The sequence below is a fragment of the Astyanax mexicanus genome, chromosome 1 (assembly GCF_023375975.1).
Source record: "Astyanax mexicanus isolate ESR-SI-001 chromosome 1, AstMex3_surface, whole genome shotgun sequence".
NCBI lineage: Eukaryota > Metazoa > Chordata > Actinopteri > Characiformes > Acestrorhamphidae > Astyanax > Astyanax mexicanus.
The window spans coordinates 60,268,015-60,293,629 of NC_064408.1; the positions used below are offsets into that span (position 1 = coordinate 60,268,015).

General features: G+C 38.3%; 1 protein-coding gene across 6 annotated transcripts in view; it reads right to left on the reverse strand.

The window, feature by feature from the left end:
* The window catches only part of pde4dip (phosphodiesterase 4D interacting protein), a 116,036-nt gene that overhangs the window by 43,300 nt on the left and 47,121 nt on the right, over positions 1 to 25,615 (reverse strand). For 3 of the 6 annotated variants that reach the window (XM_022686502.2, XM_022686489.2, XM_022686496.2), the window contains exons 1-3: positions 1,488 to 3,353; positions 656 to 793; positions 370 to 489 (exon numbers count right to left, since the gene is read on the reverse strand). In XM_022686502.2, the coding sequence (XP_022542223.2) occupies positions 370 to 489; positions 656 to 793; positions 1,488 to 2,741 (1,512 nt within the window). In that variant the 5' untranslated portion in view covers positions 2,742 to 3,353. Of the gene's footprint in view, positions 1 to 369; positions 490 to 655; positions 794 to 1,487; positions 3,355 to 9,269; positions 9,324 to 10,595; positions 10,753 to 11,799; positions 11,970 to 12,141; positions 12,266 to 14,494; positions 14,572 to 22,020; positions 22,135 to 25,615 lie in introns of those variants that run through there. The other 3 variants (XM_022686515.2, XM_022686507.2, XM_022686486.2) reach the window with 2 other exon arrangements.

A 25,615-nucleotide genomic window follows, 5' to 3' on the forward strand; every position in this document is an offset into this window, starting at 1 on the left:
TAAGAGGTTACTTTGACCCTGCTCTAATTCAGTCAGCTCTGTACTTTTATATTAAGAGGAGCAACTTCTCCAAACATTACAGCACGGTATTTTGGGTCGCGTTTTTTTTACGTCATCGTTAGCATAGTTGTATAAAAACGTTATTTTCTAAAGCTATGAACAGATTATTAATTTTATGGATAAAATGACAGAAAATACGTTCTCTGTAAAAAAGAACACGGGCCGTGTCATAATCGAAAACGGCTTGGAAATACATTTATTACTTGTTCAAAGACACCCCGAAATGAATGGAAGTGAATGGATAGCTTTGCTCAAATGGTCCTCTCATTCCTCAGCAGCACACTTCCGGGGGCACGATTTGGAACACACCTCAATGTCCTTGGTGTTTAGACTGTCACTCAGGGTCTGGATCGTCCTCTCCTGACCATGTGCTGCCTCCCGAACAGAGCGCAGTTCACACTCCATCTCTGCAAGTCTCTGCTGCAGCTTCTACAGAAACACACACATACAAAAACTCTAAAACATCCTGACATCATACTTCCTGTTCTTAGAAACTGTATTTCCAAGGCAACAAGAAAGCAAACATTACAGAACTGCACTGGCTATAAGCAGTAAACAAAATGTATAAACTAAAGAAATACAAAGCAGATTTTACCTTGTTGCTGACTTCGCTCTCTTTGATCTTGGTCTGGAGGGACTGGACCTGAAGCTGGGCTTTCTGTAGCTCGTTCACACACTGACCTGCTGCGTTTTCATACTGCACCAGCTGAGCCTGCTGTTCCCCGATGAGTTTCTGAAAAGCATAACATAAACCCAAATTTCTTGGATGAGATTTTGCTTTATACTATATATAACAGGCTGAAACAATACACATGACTAGTGTAAGGACACACATGTTAAGAAAGTAAACTGATATGGACTATGGATCACTGTCCACATCTTCCTGAGGAAGTCCCTTTTTCCAGGGCGACATGTCCTTCATTTCCTTGTTTTTATTTTCAGTTTGAATCATGTTAGCCGTATTGTTCCTGCTCTCTGCCTTGGGCTTTCTGTACTGCATCTATAAATGTCTTGTGTATTTACAGGCTTTGTATAAGGCTGTTTGATCTAGTAGGAAGAGGAGTTTCCTCTGAGGATTGCCTTTTAGCATGAGGTTCTGTTGCCTTCAACAACAGTTGCCATGACTGTAAAAGTGTTGCTAAGAGAATCGGTGCATCATGTAGGATCCTATTAAGAGATACATGTCCATTCTACAGGGCATGGATTAGGCCTAGTACTGGACTACACAGCATTAAATAAAGATTTTCCATCAAAGGGAAAATACAGTCAATGTCTAGGCTTGTCCACAGGTTCACAAGCAAATAAAACTTATCTACACTGACCGTATGCTGAGCCTATTTTTAATTCCTGACCAAACCGAATCATAGGTATCCCAACAAGACACTGAAACAAGACACTGTGTCTTGTCTCCAGATCTTCTTCTCTACCTTCTGATGGCCCAGAGGCTTACACTGCACATAATCATCCACCCAAAGCTCCTCCATGTCCACCAGGTCCAGATGCAGTTCCTGTGGGATGCTGGGTGAAGTCAGGTCAGCAGATTGCTGTGAAAAAGAACAGTCTGTTCCTGCCTGAGGAACTTGAAGGAAAGACAAAAGCCCCTCTGGGAGAGTGGCGACTGGTTTGATAGGCACGGGTAGACGGCTGCCTCTGGGGACCTGGACTGGACGACACTGAAAACTCTTGATCAAGCTGAGAGCAAGCTCCAGTCCCCCAGGTTTGGGGTTCTGCTCAGTTTCAGGCTTCTGGATCATGACCTTCTCCTCTTCCACATCTGCCTGCATGAGATCCACATGGATTGCTGGGCAGGGCACACTCACGTCAACGGCAGTGTCCAGCGACTCTGCAGACGATGCTGTACTCAGGCTGCTGTGCTCTGTCTCGCAGGCTTGTGTGCTTTCAACGATATCTGTCAGGCTTGTGGACTGAGGGTCAGACTCTGGAGGCACTGGGGCTGGCCCAGGGCAAACTTCATCTGTGCTACCCAGAACGCTGGCAGAATATCGGGTGGAGGGTCCACAAGAGGTGCTTCGGCCCACTTTCCTGGGTACCTTGCAGACGGCTTCATAGTCAGAATCAGCCACCCGCAGAGCAGCGCATCCTCGGCACTTCCTGGAACGCTGCGTAGAGCCAGCTTCTGACCCAGCATGGCACTGGTGATGGAGATTGAGAGTGGAAATGGGATTCTGGTGGTGACCCAGAGGGTGAGCAGGTGAATCAGCCTGCTCAGCCCAGGACTCGTACACAGAATATGCCAGGTCCTCCTCTATTAGTGAGTTGTATTTAGAATCTGACAAGCCAGAAATGTCCACGACTGAAGCTTCTGTGGGTTCACTGGTGACTCCGGCACCGAAGTCTTCAGCGTTGTTCTTGCGGTACAGTCCACCGATGCACTGCCGGAGCCGGTCTTTCTCTAACAGAAGCTTCTGCATGCGCTCAATGGAGAGAGCCTCTACCCGGGCAATCACAGTGTCAAAGCGGTACATGCGGTCCAGCATGAAGGCGCACTTGCTGCATGCAAACTCTCCACGCCCATCCCGGGCCAGCTCCCGACCCAGAACGTGTGACAGCAGAACCTGGAGACTCAACTTGGCTGCTGGGTGGAAGATCCATCTCCTCTGGTTGCCATACAACTCTCGGGCACAGATCCGGCACAGGTCCTTGGTCTTTGAGTCCAGCATTTTACAGCAGGTGTAGGATGGTGTTGCTCTAAGATTATTTAGGGCTGTGATGAGTCTGTTTGATGTATTATTTCTCCATGCCAGATGTGAAAGATCAGATGACAGATGTGTTGATGTCAAGAAAATCTTACTCAGGCTTATATAATAGAAGCAGCTTATGTAATGGAAAAGCTAAAGATCAGCAGATGCTTGTAGATGTGGATTCATGGTAGAGCCAGTAGAGCCAGTAGAATCAACCACTAGTGGTGTATCTCAGTGTTCTTCTCAGATCCACCTGATCCTGGACTGATGTGGACCTCAGTCAATGATCCAGTTCATTACATCCCCACACAAACCCGTACGTATCGTCCTCTCGCGACAACTTCATGTTCAGAGACCAGTACGACCAGTACGACCCGCAGACTCGATACGGTGGATCCACAGCGCAGCGATCACAATCAAACGCGAGCTGTCATCAGTTAAACCCGCCTGTAATCGCTCCCGGAGTCCGTCTTTAACCCGCTGTCTTCGTTTCAGATCGTTAGTCTCTTTTCTGGAGGGAGCGTGTGTTGAGCGGAGCCGCTCTGTGAGGAGGAGGAGGAGGAGGAGGATAACGGGCCCGCCGATGTGGCAGAGCTGCCGGTGTTCTGTCGAGTTGTGCTACCCATCGATTTGTGCTACTTAGCGGCTCTGCGAATGCGCAAAACTCTATTTTTTTTTTTTTTTTTACAGTCGAAGGTGTTCTTTCTGGAGGTGAGTAACCCAGGACCAGAAAGTAAAAATCCATTGCAGGGTTTGGACCAACTCTGCTGCAGCTGAGCTATACACAGAGCCGCCCAAGCAGTTGGTACAAAACCCTGGAATGGATTTTTACTTTGTGGATCTGGGTTACAATCTGGACTCACAATCATCGTTTGCTTGAGCGTTACAACCGTGTAAAAAAGTATAATATATATAATATATATTTAAGCTATTTATATATATTTAGGCTATTTAAATATCATACCGACACTTGATCAGTGTAACATTTTCTGACCATTTGAGACTAAATGCAAAATTAGAAAATTGCATGTAAAAACTCATTTTATGTAGTGCAGTGTACAAGAAATTAGAATTTCAGCTTTATTTTGTTAATCTCTGCCCCTTACAAATGAAATTTCAGTAAAAAAAAAAAAAAAAAATCGTTATTTTTCTAATTTTTCCATTTTTGAATTTGCACGTGTAACAAATCTGAAAATCAAGAGAAGATAAAACTTTTAATTTTTCTTAAAATTTTATTTGTGAAAGGCTGAAAGGAGCTAAATAATTGAAATTTAAATGAAAAAAAAAAAACATTTGATCTTCACTATACTGAATGGAAAAAAAATGAAGTTTTATACCCAAAACTTATTTTTTAATTTTCAGCTCAATACAGTCAGAAAATAATCTGCTAAATGTCACACTGACCTCACTTCTACTGCATGCAGCATGTTCTAATCATTTGTATTTTTACAGTTAAAACACTTACAGTTACACTTACACTTACAGTTAAATACATTTGAGTAGCGCGGTTTGACAGGGTAGCACAACTTGACAGAACACCGGCGAGAACACACAGAGGGAGAGAGAGGTGGACTGAACCATTACACAACACAGGGGGGACAGAGATCACATCGCGACCCCTATAAAACAACCACTCGCCCACAAGAACTGTGATAGTTAATATATTTTAGAACAGTACAACGTCTTAGTTTCATCCACACACAATGCACAAAATTACACGGGTACAAACAACACGTACACCCGTCATCTGTAGCCCCCTCTCCTGCGGGGCTTTGGTACGACCCACCCTGACACCGCTACCGCTGATCTGGATCCAGCCAATCCGCACTGATGGCCGAGAACACGCGGGTACAGCGCTGATTCCAGAGCAGAGGGGTTCCCCACTGACTCTCCCTCACAAAGGGAAGTGAAAGTGCCCTCTGTCACACAGATCGGATTATTAATTACACAAGAACATCCGTATTTTCCTAAACCAAAACCTGACCACGTCCTCAGAAAACCAATGTTTTCAATGGGGGGAAATCTGTCAGCTGAAAAATGCTTTTTGAACTAAACCTACACGAGAGGCCCTTGAAGCTAATACAAAGTTTTTTAATATTATATTATATTATATTATATTATATTATATTATATTATATTATATTATATTATATTATATTATATTATATTATATTATACCCAGCCTGGCCAAAAAATGCTATTAACAAATAAAATGAAATATATACAAATAAGAATTTCAACATTTCAACAAACATTTACATCTAGGCAGGGAAGTTATTAATACAAATTAATTTCATCAATCAAATGACTGTTTTTAGGCAACTTTTAAAAATAGGATAATTGAGATCGTAGCTGCCAGAGGGAATGATATTTATCTAATACTCTTTTCCTTAACTGAAATGGTTATTTTTGCACCATGTGTAATAGAAAAGCTGCACGTAAGCTTAAAGGAGGGCTGCCTACCATTTGTCAAAAAAAAAAACAAATGACAACAATGACTGAAATTGCTATTTAGAAACTAAAAATCTAAATTGGAAATAAGAATCTGAAAGAGTATGGATTTTTTTACAGTGTCGCCCAGCCTTAATAATTATAAGTATTTGTCTGATGCTTTAGTCCAGAGAGGCTTCCATTTGAATCATGTTACACAGTTAATGTAGGCCATTTAGGTACCATTGTTAGGCAGTGTGATACACCAACCATTATATAATTTAAAATGCATTATTACTCTATTAAAGGCATTGATAATAATACAGCACTGATGGTTTTTGTAAGTGTGTTTTGTAATAGAACCCTTCCAATATAATCATAGCTATAAATGCAGCAATTGTCTCATCAATATTATGACTGACAGAAAAGAAAATAACTCATTCTACTTCACTGCTTAAATTACTCATAGCAAGAAACAACACTGGACAGTAGTAAGCATAACCATCATCATCATCAATATCATCATCACTATAATGATAGGTGCTGATTTATTGAAATCCTCACTCTGGTTGAAACTGCTGGAGCCTGGTTATAAATAGTCATAGTAGTCTTTCATTTAAGCCCAAACCAGCATTTACATCTCTCTCCACAAGAAGACTGATTCAAGTTCATGCTTCCTTCAGCACACAAATGACTTCATTATCACCAGCACCATTCACACCACTGCCGACAGCACGCACATCCATTTCAGACACACCAAGCACACATGGTCATATAAAACATGTTGACCATTGATAAAAGAAGGCAAGATTTCATTTGTTTTCAAGGACTGTTTGGACGTTCGGGAGGTTTGTTTAGTGTCCTGACGTGAATTTGTCACCCAAAGAGCCTCCGGGTATTAGACAAAAGAGACGGGACGTCATAACAGAGCTCAGCCATAAATGGCCCCTAATCAAAAACCTATTTATCCTAATCAGGCAAATGTAGCAGTGGCTTTTACTAGCATGAGGTCACTGTTTACGGCCTTACAAGACAGAAATTCATTGGCGGTTTGGGCTGAGCTTTATTTCTCCTTATGTGCCCAAACTGAGAAGGAGTTAAGAGCAAAATGTTTGAAAAGAAATTAAATATATTTTACAAAAGAGTGGAAAAGTTGCTCATAGGTAACCTAAACACCTGAAACTTATACTGTACAGCTAACTCTTTCACTTTGAACTCCTCAGAAGAGAAAGTGATTTTATTTATATAGGACATTTTCTGGGATTTTAAAAATATAGGCTGTCATTTTGCACAACCACTTCAGAAGAACATTTTGTGCACAATCTTACATTAGCTGATTGAACCTCACCCCACATAGCACACCACACAAGTCACCAGAACATATGTGCAGGTGTTGCACATAAACACGTGAAAAAGAACAGAAAAAGAGCGATCCTTCACAGATTGTCACCATTGTCTTAAAGATAAAAAGTACTTTAAAAAGTCACACTGTGTATGCAAATGAGTTTGTTTGTAAAACAACCACTAGGTGTCTCTCTCTCACTGCTGACCCTGACAAATACAAAGGCTGCGTCCAGAAACCCCAAAAGTGTCTCCTTTTTCCTACCGATCCTCCTCCTCTCCTCCGTGACCCGGAAACTGATTTCGTGACGCCATCTTGCCGCCTGTCCGAATACCGTAGGAGACGAAAGAAGCCGCTTAAAATCCACCTGTAGTAGGCTTCCAACGGAGGTTACATCAGTGTATCCTACTCCGGAAGACTTTTAAGGATTTTCCAATGACATCACTGCATCCACGCCCACAGAGCACGCGAAAATGGGGAAGGCAACGCCCAAATATACGTCATAAACATATTAATTAACTAGGTTCCTTATCTAATTAAACAGCCAGTAAAGCAGTAATATAATTTATAGTTTAGATAAACTGTATGCTCAGTAAAACTATATTTATGACCCTATGTGTATCATGTTATACATATAAAAACATATATTATTTATAATATATATATATATATATATATATATATATATATATATATATATATATATATATATATATATATATATATAATTTTAATTAATTCATTTATTTACTTATTTATTTTAACTTAGGGACTGATGAGGAAACTGAAACCCTCATAAGGCTGAGGTCAGACAGGGCTGCCAGAGTCACTGGCGGCCAAAAATGTGGCTGGGAGTAAACAGGATTTTATTGGAATATCTGAATTTTTAGCTGTGTGTGATAGTAATGTTCCGAAACGTGCTGAAAGTGAGCGTTGTGATTGGCTCAGTTCAACGGTAGTCAACATCCTATCTAAAAGGGATCAGCTGTCCCATTTCCCCAATTACAGCTCCTTCCCTCCATTCCTCCTCCTCCTCTCCTCTCCTCGATTCCTCCACCTTCTTCCGGGGTAGGAGATGAGGAGTAGGAAAGGAGGAGTAGGAGAGGAGGAGTAGCAAAAGTTTCTGGACGCAGCCAAACACTCTCCCTTAACTTTCAGACCTGAATTATGTGCCAAGTGTTGAAAAAATGTTAGTAATAATAACAATAATGCTGTTTTCTGTCTATATTATAAACCCTATATTAATATTAAATCCAGTTAACTAAAATAAGTAACCTTTTTATTATGTCTATTGGTTTGGAAGTCTGCCCTTAACATTTTTCAATTTGATATTGACTTTTTTTGTTCACAAGCCATGGATATACTGTAAACAATGATTTTAATCTTAATGATATCAGTGTAAAAGCTGTTGGAAACTTTTAGCAAGGCCCCTAATCCTTATTGCTGAACCTTAAAGAAGCATTAAAGAAGAATTGTTATTCCTTGTTTCAGGGCTCCAACTACAATTCAACCTTAAAGTGGTAGTCCGTATTATTATTTTGTTCCTAAACTAATGTCTTTACGTACCTATGTCACACGTACAGCATCTGAAAGATGATCTGGCTCAGTTTTACGGAATGCAAACGGCTGGTGGAGCAATGGAGACTTCAGAAGAGGAAAACTCAGAGCTCAGTAGCTCATTTACCCGTAGTAAAACCAAAGAAACGAAGGACTGGAACAAGCTCCAAGGCCAAAAACAAACACAATAGAGTCCGTGCTAAAACCAGGATTTATATTGGACTGGCATTTGAACAGTGGGGAGAGATATCCGTGACCTGAAATAATTTAAAAGTGATGCTGAGTCTGACTGAGCTCTCTCTTTCTCTGACTGAACATAATCTGGAATCGGATTCACCCGCTCTGAAAGAATACCGCATCACACCCGCCCAGTTTAAAATGATCTTCCGCATGCTCAGTGCAAGTACCCATTCTCACCAGAGAGGGCCCTAAATCCCCTAAATCCAAAAACTTATGGACATCAGCTTTAAGAATACAATTTTTACTCGTTTTTGAACAAGCTTAGAGATAAAGACCTATCACAGAAACTGAAAGAAGCATGTGGATTAAGACAGTAAAGTAATATTACAGTATTTAATGCAAAAATTACATTACATTATTTACATTACATTACATTACATTTGGCAGACGCTTTTGTCCAAAGCGACTTACAATAGTCAAGTACAATGTAAAATAAGTTTAAAGGTAAAACATCTTTGGATAGGGATAAAAGGAGGTCAAAGGGGAATAATAGGATAGAGGAGTGAAGGAGGGGAAGAAGGAAATGAGGTTAGAAGTAGTTAGTGTGTTAGAGGTGTTAGGAGAGTAAGTGCTCTTTGAAGAGCTCTGTCTTCAGGAGTTTCTTAAAGATAGCGAGAGATTCTCCTGATCTGGTAGTGGAAGGTAGTTTGTTCCACCAAATGATTTGGTTTATGCAGTTCTTTTGAACACTGTCCTGCCCATTCTACCAGAGTCACATAGTGCAGTTAGCAGAGTGTTGAGCCCAGGGTGGAAATGATAGAGACACTGTTCTCCCTTTTACACAGCAAAGATCTTTATAATGCAGTTTTAGGTAAAGTGCTACACATTATTTTAAATGTACACTTAAATCGTAACAGTAAAAAAAAAAAAAAAAAAAAAAAAAAAAAAAAAAAACAAAGCACTGGTGCAGCAGCAAATAAACAAATAAATGGTCTTACCTTCATTTCAAGTTGCTTGCGAGTTTTCCCAAGAACCAGGTCTTCCTGTAGATTCTACAAACAGATTTAGAAAGCTCTGCTTACTGTTTAAAATACAGGGGAAGAAACTTCAGCACTAATTTTGTACTGAAATATAATATGCATTCTAATCTGCACTGTACAGTCATACATAATCACTGTTTATACTGTTTTCAACAACTACATATTTATCCACTTCAATTATTCTAATCAGAGTGGTAAACAAAACAACCCATAATCCATTACTAATATACAGACAGACTATATATAACTCACGTGTGGAAAAATACTGTGGAAGGTTTGCATGTGCCCACTGGGGCCCACTGACCTACATATAATGGCGTGTGTGTCTGTTTATAAATACAGTCAGATATCTGAACCTCTGATGCCATTTGGCTCAATACAGGAGCCTGAGGCAGAGCAGGAACGATCTGGTTTGATGTTGGACTGTAATCAGGCTGCCTGAGATACAGTACAGTCAGGTCTCACATACTGGCTCACGTTATTAGAGGATTCATCACGGGGACACACTGTCATCCCTGCACATGAGAAGTGATTTATGAAGCAACAAGTGGGCTAGTGCTGGTGATACATATAAGCAGACCACAAATGTCTCAGAACAAACTGAGTGTGGCAGCTTTGTAGGAGACAGCCTATTTTAACTGGTCAGTTTGATTTAACAGTTTTGTACAATATATAGCTAGCAAATAATGTAAGCTTATATGTGAGTGGGTGTGTTGATTGTATTTACTGCATATACAGCTCTGGAAAAAAATAAGAAACAATAATAAAATAGTTTTTTTTATTATGAGTTTTTTATTTTATTTTACCAGGAGTGACATAACATTATCCAAAAGCAGTGTGTAAGACTGGCGGAGGAGAACATGCCAAGATGCATGAAAACTGATTAAAAACCAGGGTTATTTCAAAACTTTATGAATATGAACTTGTATTATTTGCAAGATTTGAGGTCTAAAAGCTCATCTTTTTTTTGTAATTTCAGCCATTTCTTATTTTCTGCAAATAAATGCTTTAAATGGCAATATTTCTATTTGGAATTTGATAGAAATGTCCGTAGTTTATAGAATTTAACAACAATGTTTATTTTACTTTAACATATACCTATAAATAGGAAAATCTGAGAATTTTCAGAAACTGAAGTGGTCTCTATTTTTTTTTCCAGAGCTGTCTATTAGCTTCTCATTTAAATAAATACATAATGCTTTAATCAATCTTTACCTTTTGTAAATGGTTATTAAAAAAAAAAACTGATCATATTGTAATTTACCAATAAAGCAGTATATATACCTTTGCATCCCTTCCTTTCTGTTGGAGAGACTTGCTCATGACCTGCAGTTGTTCCTCCAGTTGAGCCATTCTTTTAGTGAGGGAGCATCTCTCTTCATTCAGAGATAACACCTCCTCCTCTCTACTGCGCAGAGATGCACTCAGCTCCTCTATCAGCCTGAGAGAAATAGAGCAGAGACATCTTCATTTCCATTTTATCAGAAGCACTTTCCTCACACTTTCACTTACAGCTCACTATCTATCTATCTATCTATCTATCTATCTATCTATCTATCTATCTATCTATCTATCTATCTATCTATCTATCTATCTATCTATCTATCTATCTATCTATCTATCTATCTATCTATCTATCTATCTATCTATCTTCAATAAAGTATCTATCTTTATGATCTATAGGTGCACCATATAGGAGAGTAATTACTGATTGTAACCCAGATCTTCACCCACTGTCAGTAGAGCTTAGCTCCTCCAGTAGAACTCTCAGCTCCTCCGCTTGTCTGCATTACGCACTTGACTTGCAGCGCTGTATGTACTACTATATGCTTAAAATATATATATTTTTGTTGTTTAGAATGACAAAAAACAAATTGTTCAGAAAGTGTTTTATATTCTTCAACATTGTTATTTATATTAGAGTAGACAGGGAGATCGGTTCTTAATAAAACATTTTCTTACATAATTGGTCTATGCTTCTTCAGTGTTGCAATGTTAATTACCATCATTTTGAATAGATTTCGCTAATCTAAACAACCCGAAAATTCTCAGTTTTAACGTTCTACATGTTTAAATAATGTTGGGTTTAAATCAGACTCGGGCTTACAAAGATGGCAGAATGTGCTTGATCTAAGCTCTAACTGTCACCTACTCACAATCCTCTTTATCAGTGTTCAGTTTCTGACCACAGAACCGCAGCTTAGTAGGTGTTACTGTGGTAGACCGCTCTCAGCAGAGGGCGTGGTGATGTTTTGCTGTTTCAAGTGTCTCTGGCATGGTTGTGTTGGTGGAGGTTTCACACATTAGTTTTCCACCCCCACAAATATTGTGCCAATAGCAGTTCTGTGGTCAAAAACTGACCACTGACGAAGGGCTAGAGGATGACTAATGCAACTTATCTACAAGTAGCTGAAAGATGAATGTTTCTGATAGAACGGCCAGTAAGTGCTAAAAATCTTTTCTATGACTTTTAGTTACAAATCCTTACCTGTCCTTGTCTTCCAGTATTTCCTGCTGTGCTTCTCTGTGGAATCTTTCTCCAATCTTCTCAGCATCCTTATCCTCCATCATCATCCTTTCCAGTGCCATGTAGCGCAGTGACTCTGAGTTAGCAAGGGCGGCCATTTTCTCAGCTTCACATCGAGCTAACTTAGCCTCCTGAGGACCAGACCAAAACCACACCACCAGTCGCATGAGATTCTTTCAGCTCATTATGATTCTACATCATTGAATAGTTTGTTCATAATGTTAGGGAGACATATAATTAAGACTTTAACTAGATGTATGTATGTACAGTGTGCTGTCTTGTGTGCTTTGTTTGTATTGGTACCTCCTGCAGTAGCTGGATCTTGGTTTCCAGAATCTCCTGTATGTGGCAGACTTCTTGCTGCCTCTCTTCACAGCGCCTCTGCACCTCTGCTTCATTCTGATTGGTCAGGCTTTCTGCTGTTGTCCTAAAAAGGAGACAATGGTTACTGGGATGATGTTAAAAGTGAGGAAAGCACAGAATATTCCACAACTAAAATTATTGGGTAGACAATTCATTTTCATTTTTGGATGAACTTTGTTTTATTTAAATCAGAGCTGCAGTTGTATGATAGGACTCTTTGCTCTTGTCTCCTGCAGGAGGTTATCGATGGTTCCCTCTCGGAGTCTCCGAGTGTGTGTACGTGTGTCTGCTTCTCACTCAACACTTTGTTTTCAGGCTGAAAATGGGCCTTTGGCAGTGCGCCTAACTGTTTCTCCAGACCCGCTGCTGACCGCTCCCAAACAACTCCCGCAGCACTGGCCCTTCTGTCAGCATTCTGAACCATTGAGGAGAACAGCACCTCTGGGACTATTTCCCAGAACATCCATTAGGACACAGAGACGCAACGCCTGTTGGACCTATTGTCTCAGCTCAGCCACTACATCATTATGAGTAATCATGGGCTGTGGGTGTGTGATTTAGCTTGACCGCAGGCGAGAAGATGAGATCAGAAATTGAGCTCGGCTTTAGCACTTAGTTCTAATAGTGGGGAACCAGAGGGGGAATTCTGATTGTTACTGGGAGTTTTCTGGTCGCCGCTCCCCGCCAGCAGAAGCATCAGTAGTGCCTCATGCAGAGTATGATGGAAACGTAACATAGCAACAAGCACTTTTACAAACCTGTGATTACTGCGGGATTACATGAGGACATGGAGTCATTGAGAGGGAATCATGTTAAGTCCAATAGATCCATTTGAACATGTTTAAGTCATTTCCAGCTTCAACTCAGAGAAAACAGGGCTTTAGGGTGCCTGATTCTGACAGCTTGTGAACAGCCGCTCTGTGTTCACAGTGGTTTAAGCCATTACAGGTCAGCTTTCCAAAGAGAATGATGAACAGCTAGGTGTTTTGCAGGTGTGTATGGATGTTTGATTTTCTGAACAGATTTAGATCATAAGTGTTCTGTCTCTGGAGTAAAACTAGGGAATAAATTATGTAAGGTCCAATGACAAAATATTCTTTTAAAAACACAATAAAAAAAATTGGGTTTCTGAAACTTGTTCTGGAAGTGAGTCTCATTAAATTATTGCATGTGCGTAAATAAAAATTATTATTATTATTATTATTATTATTATTATTAGTAGTAGTAGTAGTAGTAGTAGTAGTAATAGTAGAAGTAGTGTGTTTTTTTGCATAAATGAAATATTTAAATAATGTAAACATAATGTTAAATATTAACTTTGTTTCAAAGCATCCAGAACAGTAAAACATATTTTATGGGAGACTGATATTTTGGATTTTGGATCTATGTATCTTACCAATACATTTGTTTGACCTCTTTACAACAATAAATATAGTATTCAATAATCAGAAATTGGTGTTGGTCAATAAAGTTATTGATACTTGTTTGGGTGCTGATTTCTATGCAAACTCCTGCAGCTTTATGAATATGTTTAGTTCTACAAGCAGTTGACCTGATTTAGGATTGTTTAGATAAATATTGCATTGTAGCTAAAAACACATAAAATCACAATATATTGTTAATTTGTGTTCATTTTAATGTAATAATTTTATTTTATTTGATTTGTTTTATTTTTATTTGTATTTTATTGTACATGATCTTGACCGGTATGGCAGGGCTGGGGAGGGGTAGGTGGGGGTAGTTTGACTGTTGGACTGTGTACGTGTTTTACATGCTACAGGGCATTCCACTTCTCTGTAGCACGTCCAGTGTCTGATAAAGGTCTGGCAGTGTTCACTGGGCTTTTCTATGTGTTGGGTCAACAGGGTCACAGCTAACGTGCCTTTGGGAAGCAGCTAAGCACGCTAAGAGAGATAGAGATAGAGAGAGAGAGAGGCCAAGATTCTTAAGAGCTGAGAGCGGGCTGCTCGATAGACTGTGAAAAATAGGAATTTGGCCATATACAGACTTTAACTGTCTCAGACAGTGTTTCCATACTGCTTCAGTGCAGTGTCTGCTTTCTCCGTCCAATTTAAATTCAGAATTCTTCCATCGTTTAAGGCTGATCAGTTGTTTATTCTACACCAAGTTCCTTGCATGAAATGTACCACAGTGAGTTAATTACCAAAAGTGAAGTGACAATGGATTAGGACTTTGACCAAACTGAAAACCACAGTGGCTAATATATGGCATGCAACAAACTATTTTTGCTCTTCTCCTGTATGTGTGGTTAAAGAATGAGCCAAAGACTTACAGGGCCTTGTCCAGTTGCTGCTGTCTCTCCTGTAGCTCCTGCTTCAGACTCTCTACCTCCACCTTTAGCTCAATATTCTGCAAGAGAAACATATGAAGATCTTACATTTCTGCCACAGAACTATAATCAGATTTCACTAAATGGACGTTTTTGCCATCTTTGCAGTATCCCAATTGGTTGCATTTAAAAACTGGAAACCTTTTACAAATCTATTTACGAAGAAAAACTAATTTTCATTTTTCATGGAAGTTAAGAAGATCTTTTGATTTCACTTGTGGTTTTGCATATGGTTATACACAACAGAAATAGTTAAACACTATATATGGAAGACCATTTTTCCAAAGTCTGACTTTTAAGACAGTTTTTAAGATACTATGCTAACAATATGGGTTGGGTGATATTACAAAAGTTACAAAAAGCAGTCTGCTCTGACACACTTTTTATAGTTAAAAAAAATAGGTGCCTAAAAAACACTGGTTGTGGTCACAAAAACACTGAAACACTTTCATTTATGCACTCTATCTACCCATCCATCCATCCATCCATCCATCATTATCATACCAGACACTACACTCACTGAGAACGTATTATCATTATTATGTTATTACTCAGTAGGGCCTTCCTTTCCTTTCAAAACATCCTCCTTTCTTCAAGGCTGAACACATCCCTTTAAAATTCTGTTCCCAAAATTGAATTACACAATTCCTGCAGATTTTTAGGAGCCCTTTTACACTGTGAGCTTTGGTTATAAAAGCCAGTAAAGGACACTGATCCCACTGTCATATTAATAAATCCAGTCTGTAACACCTTTTGCTTTGTGACATGACTTAATGCACCATCATGCTAAAAAAAATACCCGTTAAATTGAGCCCTAACACTAATGCATTAAACTACCTCCACCATCCTGGATTCATGCTGATGGATCTAAACCTACAATTTGTGTGTCTCAGCAAAGATTTAGATTAATCAAACTATGATTTAACAGTCTTCCATTGGTTTAGGTTTGCTGATATTTTGCCCACTGCGGCCTCAGCTTTCTGTTCTTGGCTGACAGAACTGTAAAATGGTATGGTCACTTCATGTGTTGTTAATTCTAAGATGTTTTCCTGTTGCCTTTCTGTACACTACAACCAGTCTGTCCAGTCTGACCTCTCTTACATACACAAGTTGTTTCAATCTGCACAACTAGCACTCACTAGATGTGTGTTCTTTATTATATAATTCTGAGAAAATTATAGAGACTGAAAATCATATATATAACAAATATAGAAACGCAAACCAGCTCGTCTGGTCCCAACAATAATTTTGTTGGATGGCGTAATCTGATGGTTGGTGTGAACATAAGATAAAGTTGCTGGCCAGTATTTGGCCTATATCTGCATAACTGTATGCTTTACTACTCTGTCACACGAGTAGCTGAACAGATAACTGTGTGAATGTTTAGATGCTCCTAAACTTGTGCTTTGTAGGTGTATACCTCCATGCTGTAATACAGAGAAGCTGAATTATATAATTATACCTAACCAAAATTCACATCCAGACCAATATAAAAATTGCATCCCAATTGGAGATGCAATAAATGATTAAACAAAGTCGAACACAGAGTTTTCTGCTGACTGAAGCGCACGTGTGGCAGTAGATCCCCGGGAGTAAGGTGGGCCCAAAATAGAATGAAAGTCGCATGCCCTCCCCCACCAAACACACACACACACACACACACTTTCTCTCAGCACCACTAATAAACCTACTCTCTCCTCCAGACTCTCATTACAGGATCTCTGCCCACAGCAACAGAGCTTTTTTAAACTGTGGGCCAGGAACTCATGGTAACTGGATGGAGATCAGTGCACAGTAATCTGCACGGGAGTGAATACAACCACACAGACACACAAAAATCCAGACTTTCCTGAGACTTTTTCCAAAGCTGGCAGGTGAACTGTTCCACATCAGAACAACCTTCATGCAGTCTCCTCAGACAGCAGCATGTAGGTCAGTGGGACTCATTTCAGTTCTGTCAGAGCGGGTCATTTTGATAAGGTCGGACAGGAATATCTATTTCCTGGCTCACTTTCTTTGGATCCATCCCATACAATACCAGTGCAGAGTTTTATAGCTGCAGCTAAGAATAAAACAAACTTTATAAGCTACCTAATACAGCAGTTTCAAAATATAGCAGCTGGTGATTTACAGATTACAGCAGATGACCACCGTAGGCTTCTACAGTGATTACAGTGGTGGGCAATATGGCAATATGCTGTCGTTAAAGTGATAAACTACACCACAACACTCCTTTCCCAGTAGGGCTGCAACTAAGGATTATTTTGGTGGTTCACTAATCTGACGATTATTTGTTGATTATGTAGCGATTATTTCTGTCATAACCTCCAACTCTAAAATGATAGAAAAAGCTAAACATGAGATTTAAAAGGCAAATGTGTAGATGTTGTTTAAACATAGAAAGTACTGATATTTAGTGAGTAAATATGTAATCTGTGGTGTTTGGGCTTTTTTGGAGACAGACTAAGTTGAGTGTCAACTGTGTGAGTGAGACATTTACCCCCATTTATCTCCCATTGCATTTCTGTCCACAGCACTTTGTGTAATGCAACACTGTTACAAATTAACGATTAGTCAACAATGAAATTTGTGGTTGACAAATTAAATTCATCAACATGATAGTTGATTATATCAACTAATCGCTGCAGCCCTATTTCTAAGGATATCATCAATCATCAATTACAAAAGCAACCACTACTGCCTTATAAAGCAACTGCCTTATAAAACAAGTCAGTCCCATTTGTATTCTAGCTTACTCTATTTCACTGGTTATTTACATAAAATAAATGTAAATGATTTTTGTCTCATTCTCAGTCTTTCCCTTTCCTTCTTAAAACAATCTCTCTATTCTTTTTGTGCTCATTTATGTAGCACATTTCTGCTATACACAACTTTCAACTCTGCATGAAATCAGTGTGTACAGTATTTTTAGTGTGAAGTATTTCAGGGGTTTCACTTGCCTCTCACATTCTACACACTGCAGCACAGAAACAGCAGCTGTACAGAGTCATATTAATGTCAACACAGCTACACGACTGAACCAGCCACAGCCAGTCTTCTGCTCCAGGCCAATTCCAGCATTATTAATATAAAAGTATGTCCAAGCTTCAACATGCACAATCTTAAAACCAAGCAATTTTTAAAGCTCTATGATATGCATTAATATAACTAATTAATATGAACTGCTTGGATTTTTGCACCAGGAGTGGCATAAAGTTATCCAAAAACAGTGTGTAAGACTGGTGGAGGAGAACATGCTAAGATGCATGAAAACTGTGATTAAAAACCAGGGTTATTCCACCAAATATTGATTTCTGAATTCTTAAACCTTTATGAATATGGACTTGTTTTCTTTGCATTATTTGAGGTCTGAAAGCTCTGCATCTTTTTTGTTATTTCAGCCATTTCTCATTTTCTGCAAATAAATGCTCTAAATGACAATATTTTTATTTGGAATTTGGGAGAAATGTTGTCTATAGTTTATAGAATAAAACAACGATGTTCACATCTACTTAATCATCTACCTATAGATAGCAAAATCAGAGAAACTGATTCAGAAACGGAAAAGATTTCTTTTTTTTTTCCAGAGCTGTAGATTTATGGTAATAAGTCAATGGGCAGAGTTTTACAACCATACTATGTTTTTTTGTGCAAACTATTTTATTTTGAAGAATTTAGGATTTATAGCTTTATAAAAACAGTATGCACTGCTTTAAAAACACATTACTGATTGGTGTTTTATGGTGTTGACATTATGTGATGAGCTATGATTGGGACTTGATCTGAAACAGCCATCCATTGACTAGAAGCTTAATGACTGTAGGGATAATTTTATATGAAACAACATATAAAGTAAGAGTATCCTTTAACCCCAAACTGACCTCAATCCTTCGTGCCAACACATGCCTTCGTGCCAACATGGAAACATACACACACCACCAACATATCTAACATAAGGTAAACATTTAAATGAATTTGCTCATAATATCTTTATAGCCACTGGGTGCCACAGCACAATACAAAACTGACTTCACTGACAGTTTGTCTCTAAAAACTGATTATTAAAGCTCCAGCATCACCAGTTTACATTGACTTATCTGGGCATATAACAGTTTAAGTTTCACAAAATTAGACATTTCATTTAATGCATATCAATGAGAGTCCTTGGACAAGACTCTTAACACTCCCTGTGAAGCATAATCCAAATGAAAGTCACTCTGAATAAGAGCTCAGCCAATTTCAAATAAGGTCATTGATGTAGTCTATAAACACTGCAAAATAATGTTAAATACTGTAACAACTAAACTAAATGGTAACAATAGTCTGTTTTAATTCCTTTTTTGTAATGTCATATGAAGCAATACATTTGTATAAATTCACATCAGTAAAGCAGTTTAGCCCTGACCCTTCTCACTGAAGTTAAAGCAGTGTTGTGGCCTAGTTTACTTTACAAATTAGAACAGAGGTCATTAATACACTGTATATTATTGTTAAAAGCCTGTTTGATTCAAAATGATGCAGAGAGATTTGGAAAAGGTAAAAAAAATAGATGGCTTTGTTTGGCATATAATCCCACACAAATACAATATCATAATATCATACAATATCACAAATACAATAATCCCACAAAAACAATCAAATTGAAAAATGCAAGATAAGGATTTAGGGAACATTTTGTATTAGCATTCATTATTTCAGGAGGTCATTCCAACTGTTAAGTTGTTCCCCACAGAGATCGGCCTCTTTTCTACAGTTGCTCATGCCAGCGCAAGTTATACTTGAATCTCTCAGCTGCTGCTCAATCTATGAGCTATTTTTAAACCCCTGGCACAAGTAGCTGCATAGCTCCTTTCACATATCACTCACCAGGTCCCTCAGCGAGACTAAAGCAAAGATAATTCCAGTACAATTAAGCACGTAGTCTGTCAGAATAAAGGACATATTTTACAAACAATGTCAATGACCTGTATTGTTTAGTTTAAAAGTACAGTACATTTCCTTTTCCTGGGGAACAGTGCTTTCTTTTACCCTTTTACAACTTTATGTAGAAAGAAAAAAACAAAACAAAAAAGGCCTGGTACCTCTTACTGAAGATACAGCTCTGGAAAAGTTTCTGAATCAGTTTCTCTGATTTAGCTATTTATATGGTTATGTTTGAGTAAAATGAACATTGTTGTTTTATTCTATTAACTACAAACAATATTTCTCCCAAATTCCAAATAAAAATATGATCATTTAGCGCATTTATGTGCAGAAAATGAGAAGTTCATATTTATGAAGTTTTAAGAGTTCAGAAATCAATATTTGGTGGAATAACCCTGATTTTTAATCACAGTTTCCATGCGTCTTGGCATGCTCTCCTCCACCAGTCTTACACACTGCTTTTGGTTAATGTTAAAAATGCAAAAATACAAGCAGTTCAGGGGTGGGTTTCCCAAAAACGATCAATCTTAGCGAATAACGAACGAACTAACGAATGACGTGTGTAAAGAACGAGCCAGTTCTGCGAGTGTTTCCCAAAGAGCTTCGCAACGTGAAAATTAACGAACGAGGTTAAAGAACATCTTTGTTGACTCCTCCCCCGAAACAGCGCGCTCAATCGATCCACAAATATCGATTCAACACTGCAATATGCAGTATTTATTCACTATTAAACCCTAAAAACTTAGAAATGTGTTGTAATTAACAACATTATACTCCTAAAGATACATATGACTAAATAAATACTCGAAAATCTAATCTATTTTAAAACATTAAACTTATTTTTTACATTTTTAAAACTATTATTGTTAATATATTATATTAATAGATATTATACTAATATTATTAACAGTAATATTGATAGTAATATTAATTTATTATTATTATAATTTTTAATATTATAAAAATAATATAATAATACATATGTTCCTGTGTGTGTGTATATATATATATATATATTACATTTTAAACCAACAGAAATATGTTTTGTACTTTATACTGTGAAGCTCCAGCTCAACCTAAATCACCATCTCAGTTGGGTTTATGTCAGGGGATTGTCAAGGCCATGCACCTTTTTGTCTACTAATTCCATTTGCGTCAATTAGTTTTCATGGTTTTAATATTAATCGACAATGTAAAAAAAAAAAAAACATGGAATGAGACGTGTCCAACTTTTGACTGATATTTGCGAGCTGACACACCCCAGAGTTTGCCCAGATGAACTTGGTGACTTTGCAGCTTTGCTTAGACCGTGAGCATCATCTGCAGGAATTGACTGATTGCATTTCTTGCAGCATTAATGTCAAGACTTCTATCATCGCTAATCTGGATTTAAATAATTTACTCGTGGGTTTGATTGCCCAGTTAGACTACAAGCCACAGTTGGCATTATAATATAATATAATATAATATAACTTATTCACTCATTTACTCACTCGTCAACCGCTTTATCCGTTAAGGGGCGCGGGGGGCGGGGGTTGGGGTCGATGCTTGGTGGCTGGAGTCTATACCAGCTGGCATCGGGCTGAAGGCAGTATACACCCTGGACAGGATGCCAATCCATCACAGGGCAGACAGACACAGGGGCAATTTTTATCCGACATCTAATTAGCCTGAACTAATTTCTTTGCACTGTGGGAGGAAACCGGAGCACCCGCAGACACGGGAAATAATATAATATAATATAATAATTATATAATATAATAATAATGATATAGTAATATAATTGATTATAATTAATAGTAATGTAATATAATTGCTTCAAACACGGAAATTATCATTTTTCTTCCTCAAAATTGGCGGTCCCTGGTGTTTAAGGTGCTGAACTGCAAGTCGAGATCCCCTAAAGAAGCTCGTTAAAAATAACGACTGGGTGAGAGCACTCGTTAATCTGCGAGCGAGTTTACGTAGTACTTTAGTTACGCACGGGTTTGGGAAACACTCTTTAATTAACGATCAATCTTAAGTACGAGTTAACGAAGTTCTTAGCGTTACGAAGCTTTCGGGAAACCCACCCCAGCTTAGTTTGATGGCTTGAAACTCATCATTTTTAAGTGGCCTCTTATTTTTTCCAGAACTGTATATCGTTGATGGAACCACCCTATGAATTTGGGTTAAACTTGAGGTATCTGTTGTTCCCCTTTTTTCTGAGAGCAAACAATGCTAAAACATTATAAAAAACTTAATAACTAACCTGACAAAGGAAGATTTCTTCAGATTCCATCTTTTTTTTACTAGAAAGAAACACTGAACCACAGTATACTATATACTACCCAAACAATAATTCTCCACCAGCCTCCCCAATGCTGCAATCCACCACTCACTACAATAAGTTACACTGGGTGCATAGTGCATGTTCCTACAGCCCCCAAAGCCACTACTGAACTACAATAAATTCCACATTTGTTGAACACCATCACTTCCTTCAATCTTTGTAGTCTCCCACCTCCCTCTCCACCCCTGCTTCCCGCACCCAGGGGTCAGCTCACCTTCCTGTGGACATCCTCGCTGGTGCTGTCCTCAAACTTCTGCTGGATCCTCTCCTCTAGGAAGTAGATGCGCAGCTTCAGACTGAAGTTCTCCTTCTTCAGGTCATTGAGGTGCTGCGAAATGGTGCGATAGCCGTTAGACATGACCATGTTCCTTCAGTGTGGGGTTCTCAGACCCCTCATCCCTGCACTATACTGCATCTGTTCCTCCTATGCATAACTAAACTATGCATAAACTAAACTGAATTAAACAACAAAAAAGCAATAAACATGCACTTTTCTAGACTGTACAAATCTATGTCCTCAACGACGGGTTGAGCGGGTTGAACTGTAAGTGACACAGAGGGATCCTCCTGCTTGAAAAGGTTGTGGGGGGGGGGGGGGGGTACACGTGTGTGTGTGGGGAGGGGGGTGTTTTGGGGGGTGTGCAGTGTGTCTGTGCTTCTTTTTTTAATGCTGGAATCTCTTGCCAAGCAGCAGCAGTGTAGGTTCACAGGCACAAGTGGTGTTAGCTGATACAGCTCTTAAAGCCGTGGCACAGGCAGAGCCAGGGCGGCTTAGTCGCCTAAAATCACACACTTCACCAGTACACAAGACAACTGCTACCACTGTGTCACCCTGTCTGTCTAGATATGAGGCTCTGACAGCTGCAGTTCCGCAAGGATTAGCACTCAGAGTGTCTGTGTCTTTGTATAGACTCCCAGCTAACAATTATTGGTTAATAGAATGTTTTCTGAATGCTGCAGTTAATGTTCCATCTAGGGCTGAACAATATATTGTTTAGGTATCAGGGATATTGGGGGCAGGAGTAAACACAAGGTAACTGCATGGCCTCTATCCACATGGTTGGGCACATGCTTGTAAACGCACCTCAGTCCAGCACAGTTTTGCGCAGATATTTCCAGTTACAGCTGAATTCATGCGTTTAATCCCAGAAAAAAACACACTTATTTACCTTTTAAAAATACTTTTAAATGCCTGATTAAAGGGCCGATAACTGTTGCAGGAATAGGAATATTTTTAACACTTTAAAATGACTAAATACAGGAAATACTTTCAGAGTTTCCTTTACTGAGTTTCTTTACCAGGCCTGTACTGCAGTCAGCTTTAGTAACTGATTGTTTATGGGGTTTTCTGTCTTTACTTTTATCTCTAAGAAGTTAGAAGTTGCTCAGTTGTGTCAAAGTCAGTTCACTGATTTCTAAGAAGCTATTAAGTTGCTTTGCTGTGTTTTTGGTAATTATCCATCTGTACTGTAAAGCTGTGAAGCTCTATTACGATCATACTGAATCTGAGCAGAAGGTTTAGCTCAATGCACTTCACATATAATCGTGCTATCTCTATCAGTAGTCATATCATCAGTTCCAGCGGCAACCATACATGCCCTGCCGCCATCATGTTTAACAGATGTTGTTGTATGCTATGTGCTTGAAATGTAAAATAAGTATTACTATAATATAATAAGTATATAAGTATTACTATACTATAATAAGTATATAAGTATTACTATAATTTATTTAACATCATCAGGGGTTACATGACACCACAGTCAGGTACTGGTTTAGAGTTCAACCATCAGCATAGACATATTCTCTGATGCTAAAGGCCTTTTAACCAGTCCAGTCAATTTTGTATACATAAATGTTAATGCTAAGCTTTGGCAACCCACAGTTTAATAAGACAGACATGCCTTACACAGGACACACAATTATCTATTAAGCATCTGAACGCTCTTTACAGAAAGTACGCAGGTACAAGTATTAAACACTTCTATAGATAGAGTTTATAGGTTTAGTAAATGTTCATAGTAATGTTATTTGGCTACAGGGGGCAGTATAGCTCAATAGTTCTGGACTTTATGAAATAGGCTCTATTGCTCAGAAGTGGTGGGCTATTTTTGGGAGGCGTCTCACTGCGGCTGTCAGTGTGGAATTCTGGGCTGGGATTGCTCCCTCACACGAGCAACAGCGTATACAGTAACTAACACATTTATAAACACACTCCTGACATGCTGACACGGCACTGAGACACAATAATAAAAACACTATTTGCATATATACACAAACAATAATATAAAACCGCTTATGGCACATGTGATATAGAGTACTAACAGATCACTAGTTTTGAAAATCAGTAGCAACTCTGTAACAACAATTTTAAGCACTTTATATTGTTGCACTTTATATTGCTGAAACAGTATTTTCAGCAAACATAAATAGTGAATTAATGATAATTGGGACATAAGGACAAATGGAATAAATATGTTTTAGCTGTGCGTCTTAGCTGTGAAACCACAAAATCAACATTAAGATTTTATTAATTCAGAAATGAATCTTTTGTTTAGCCATTTTATTTCATTAATTGCACATAAAAACTTCCTTACCCTCCCAGCTGGCACACAACCAATATTCAACATTGGAATGTGGTTGAAATATAGTCAAAGTAATGTCTGTTGGTGTTTTAATGCTGTAATTGCTTTTTTATTTGGCACTAATTCTTCACCATACCTGGGGTTATGTTTATGTTCTGTTTGTTTTACTGTTTTATTGTTTTTAAGATCAGATGTTGAATCAGATCGGTAGTGGTAACATTCTTTATACTCAGCTTTACTACAGTGATGAGTGCTGATTTTCTAGTTTTAGCTAATTGTATTAATTAAAGCTTTTTGTTTGTAGCTGTACAGTTCCTCCTTCTCACACATTTTTATTCAGAGATAAAATAAAAATTAAGATAAAAATAAAATTGTTCATTTTTCATTATGATATACAGTTTTTTCCCTCTCCCATACAATTTTGAGAATCCTGAATGTGAGCTACGGTTTATTAAAGATTGAATGTACAACGCAGAAACAACGTTGCTATATCAACATTGATCCACTTTTCAAAATCAATACCGAATACACCGTTAATTCAAAGTTCAAATGTCAGCTGGGTCATAATTCCCCAAATAATCCAAGTTTCTTTACTACCTGAGTATATGTATATATGTAAAAATGTGTGTTTTCTATGAAAAAAATTGCAGTAAAAAAGGGGTTTGCAATTTAAGTTAAAACAAATGTATCCAAAACGACTCCTGGACAACTTCCCTTTCATGTAAGTTATTCATCTTTGTGACATAAGTTTGTTCATAAACACTTTGCATGATGTTATAACGGCAATAACTATGCTTTAGCCCCTGAATTTTGATGCTCTATGTTTTGACTTCTCTATCTGTAGTGGAAAACGTCATGGAATTGTGTACATAAGTGTTGTTGCAACATTGATTGAATGAATAAATATATGCTGGGTTGTTTTTGCTGAACTGTGCTGAATGATTTAAACACTATAATGTTGTTCTCTCTAGGCACAACTGCCTGTCACTAGCTGTGCTCACATATACACAGAGCTGTTAATGTGCACAGCTGTTAAACAACAGTTAACTGCATTTCATATAGTTTACTGATGCTAAAGATTTCATTAAGAAAATTAAGACATTCTGGAGAATTTTATTGGTCCATAACATTTTGAACAAGTGATGTCTTGTCCTGCCTTGTCATATTTAATACATATTTGACACATGTCTGACCCTGACATTGTATATACAGCTCTGGAAAGAA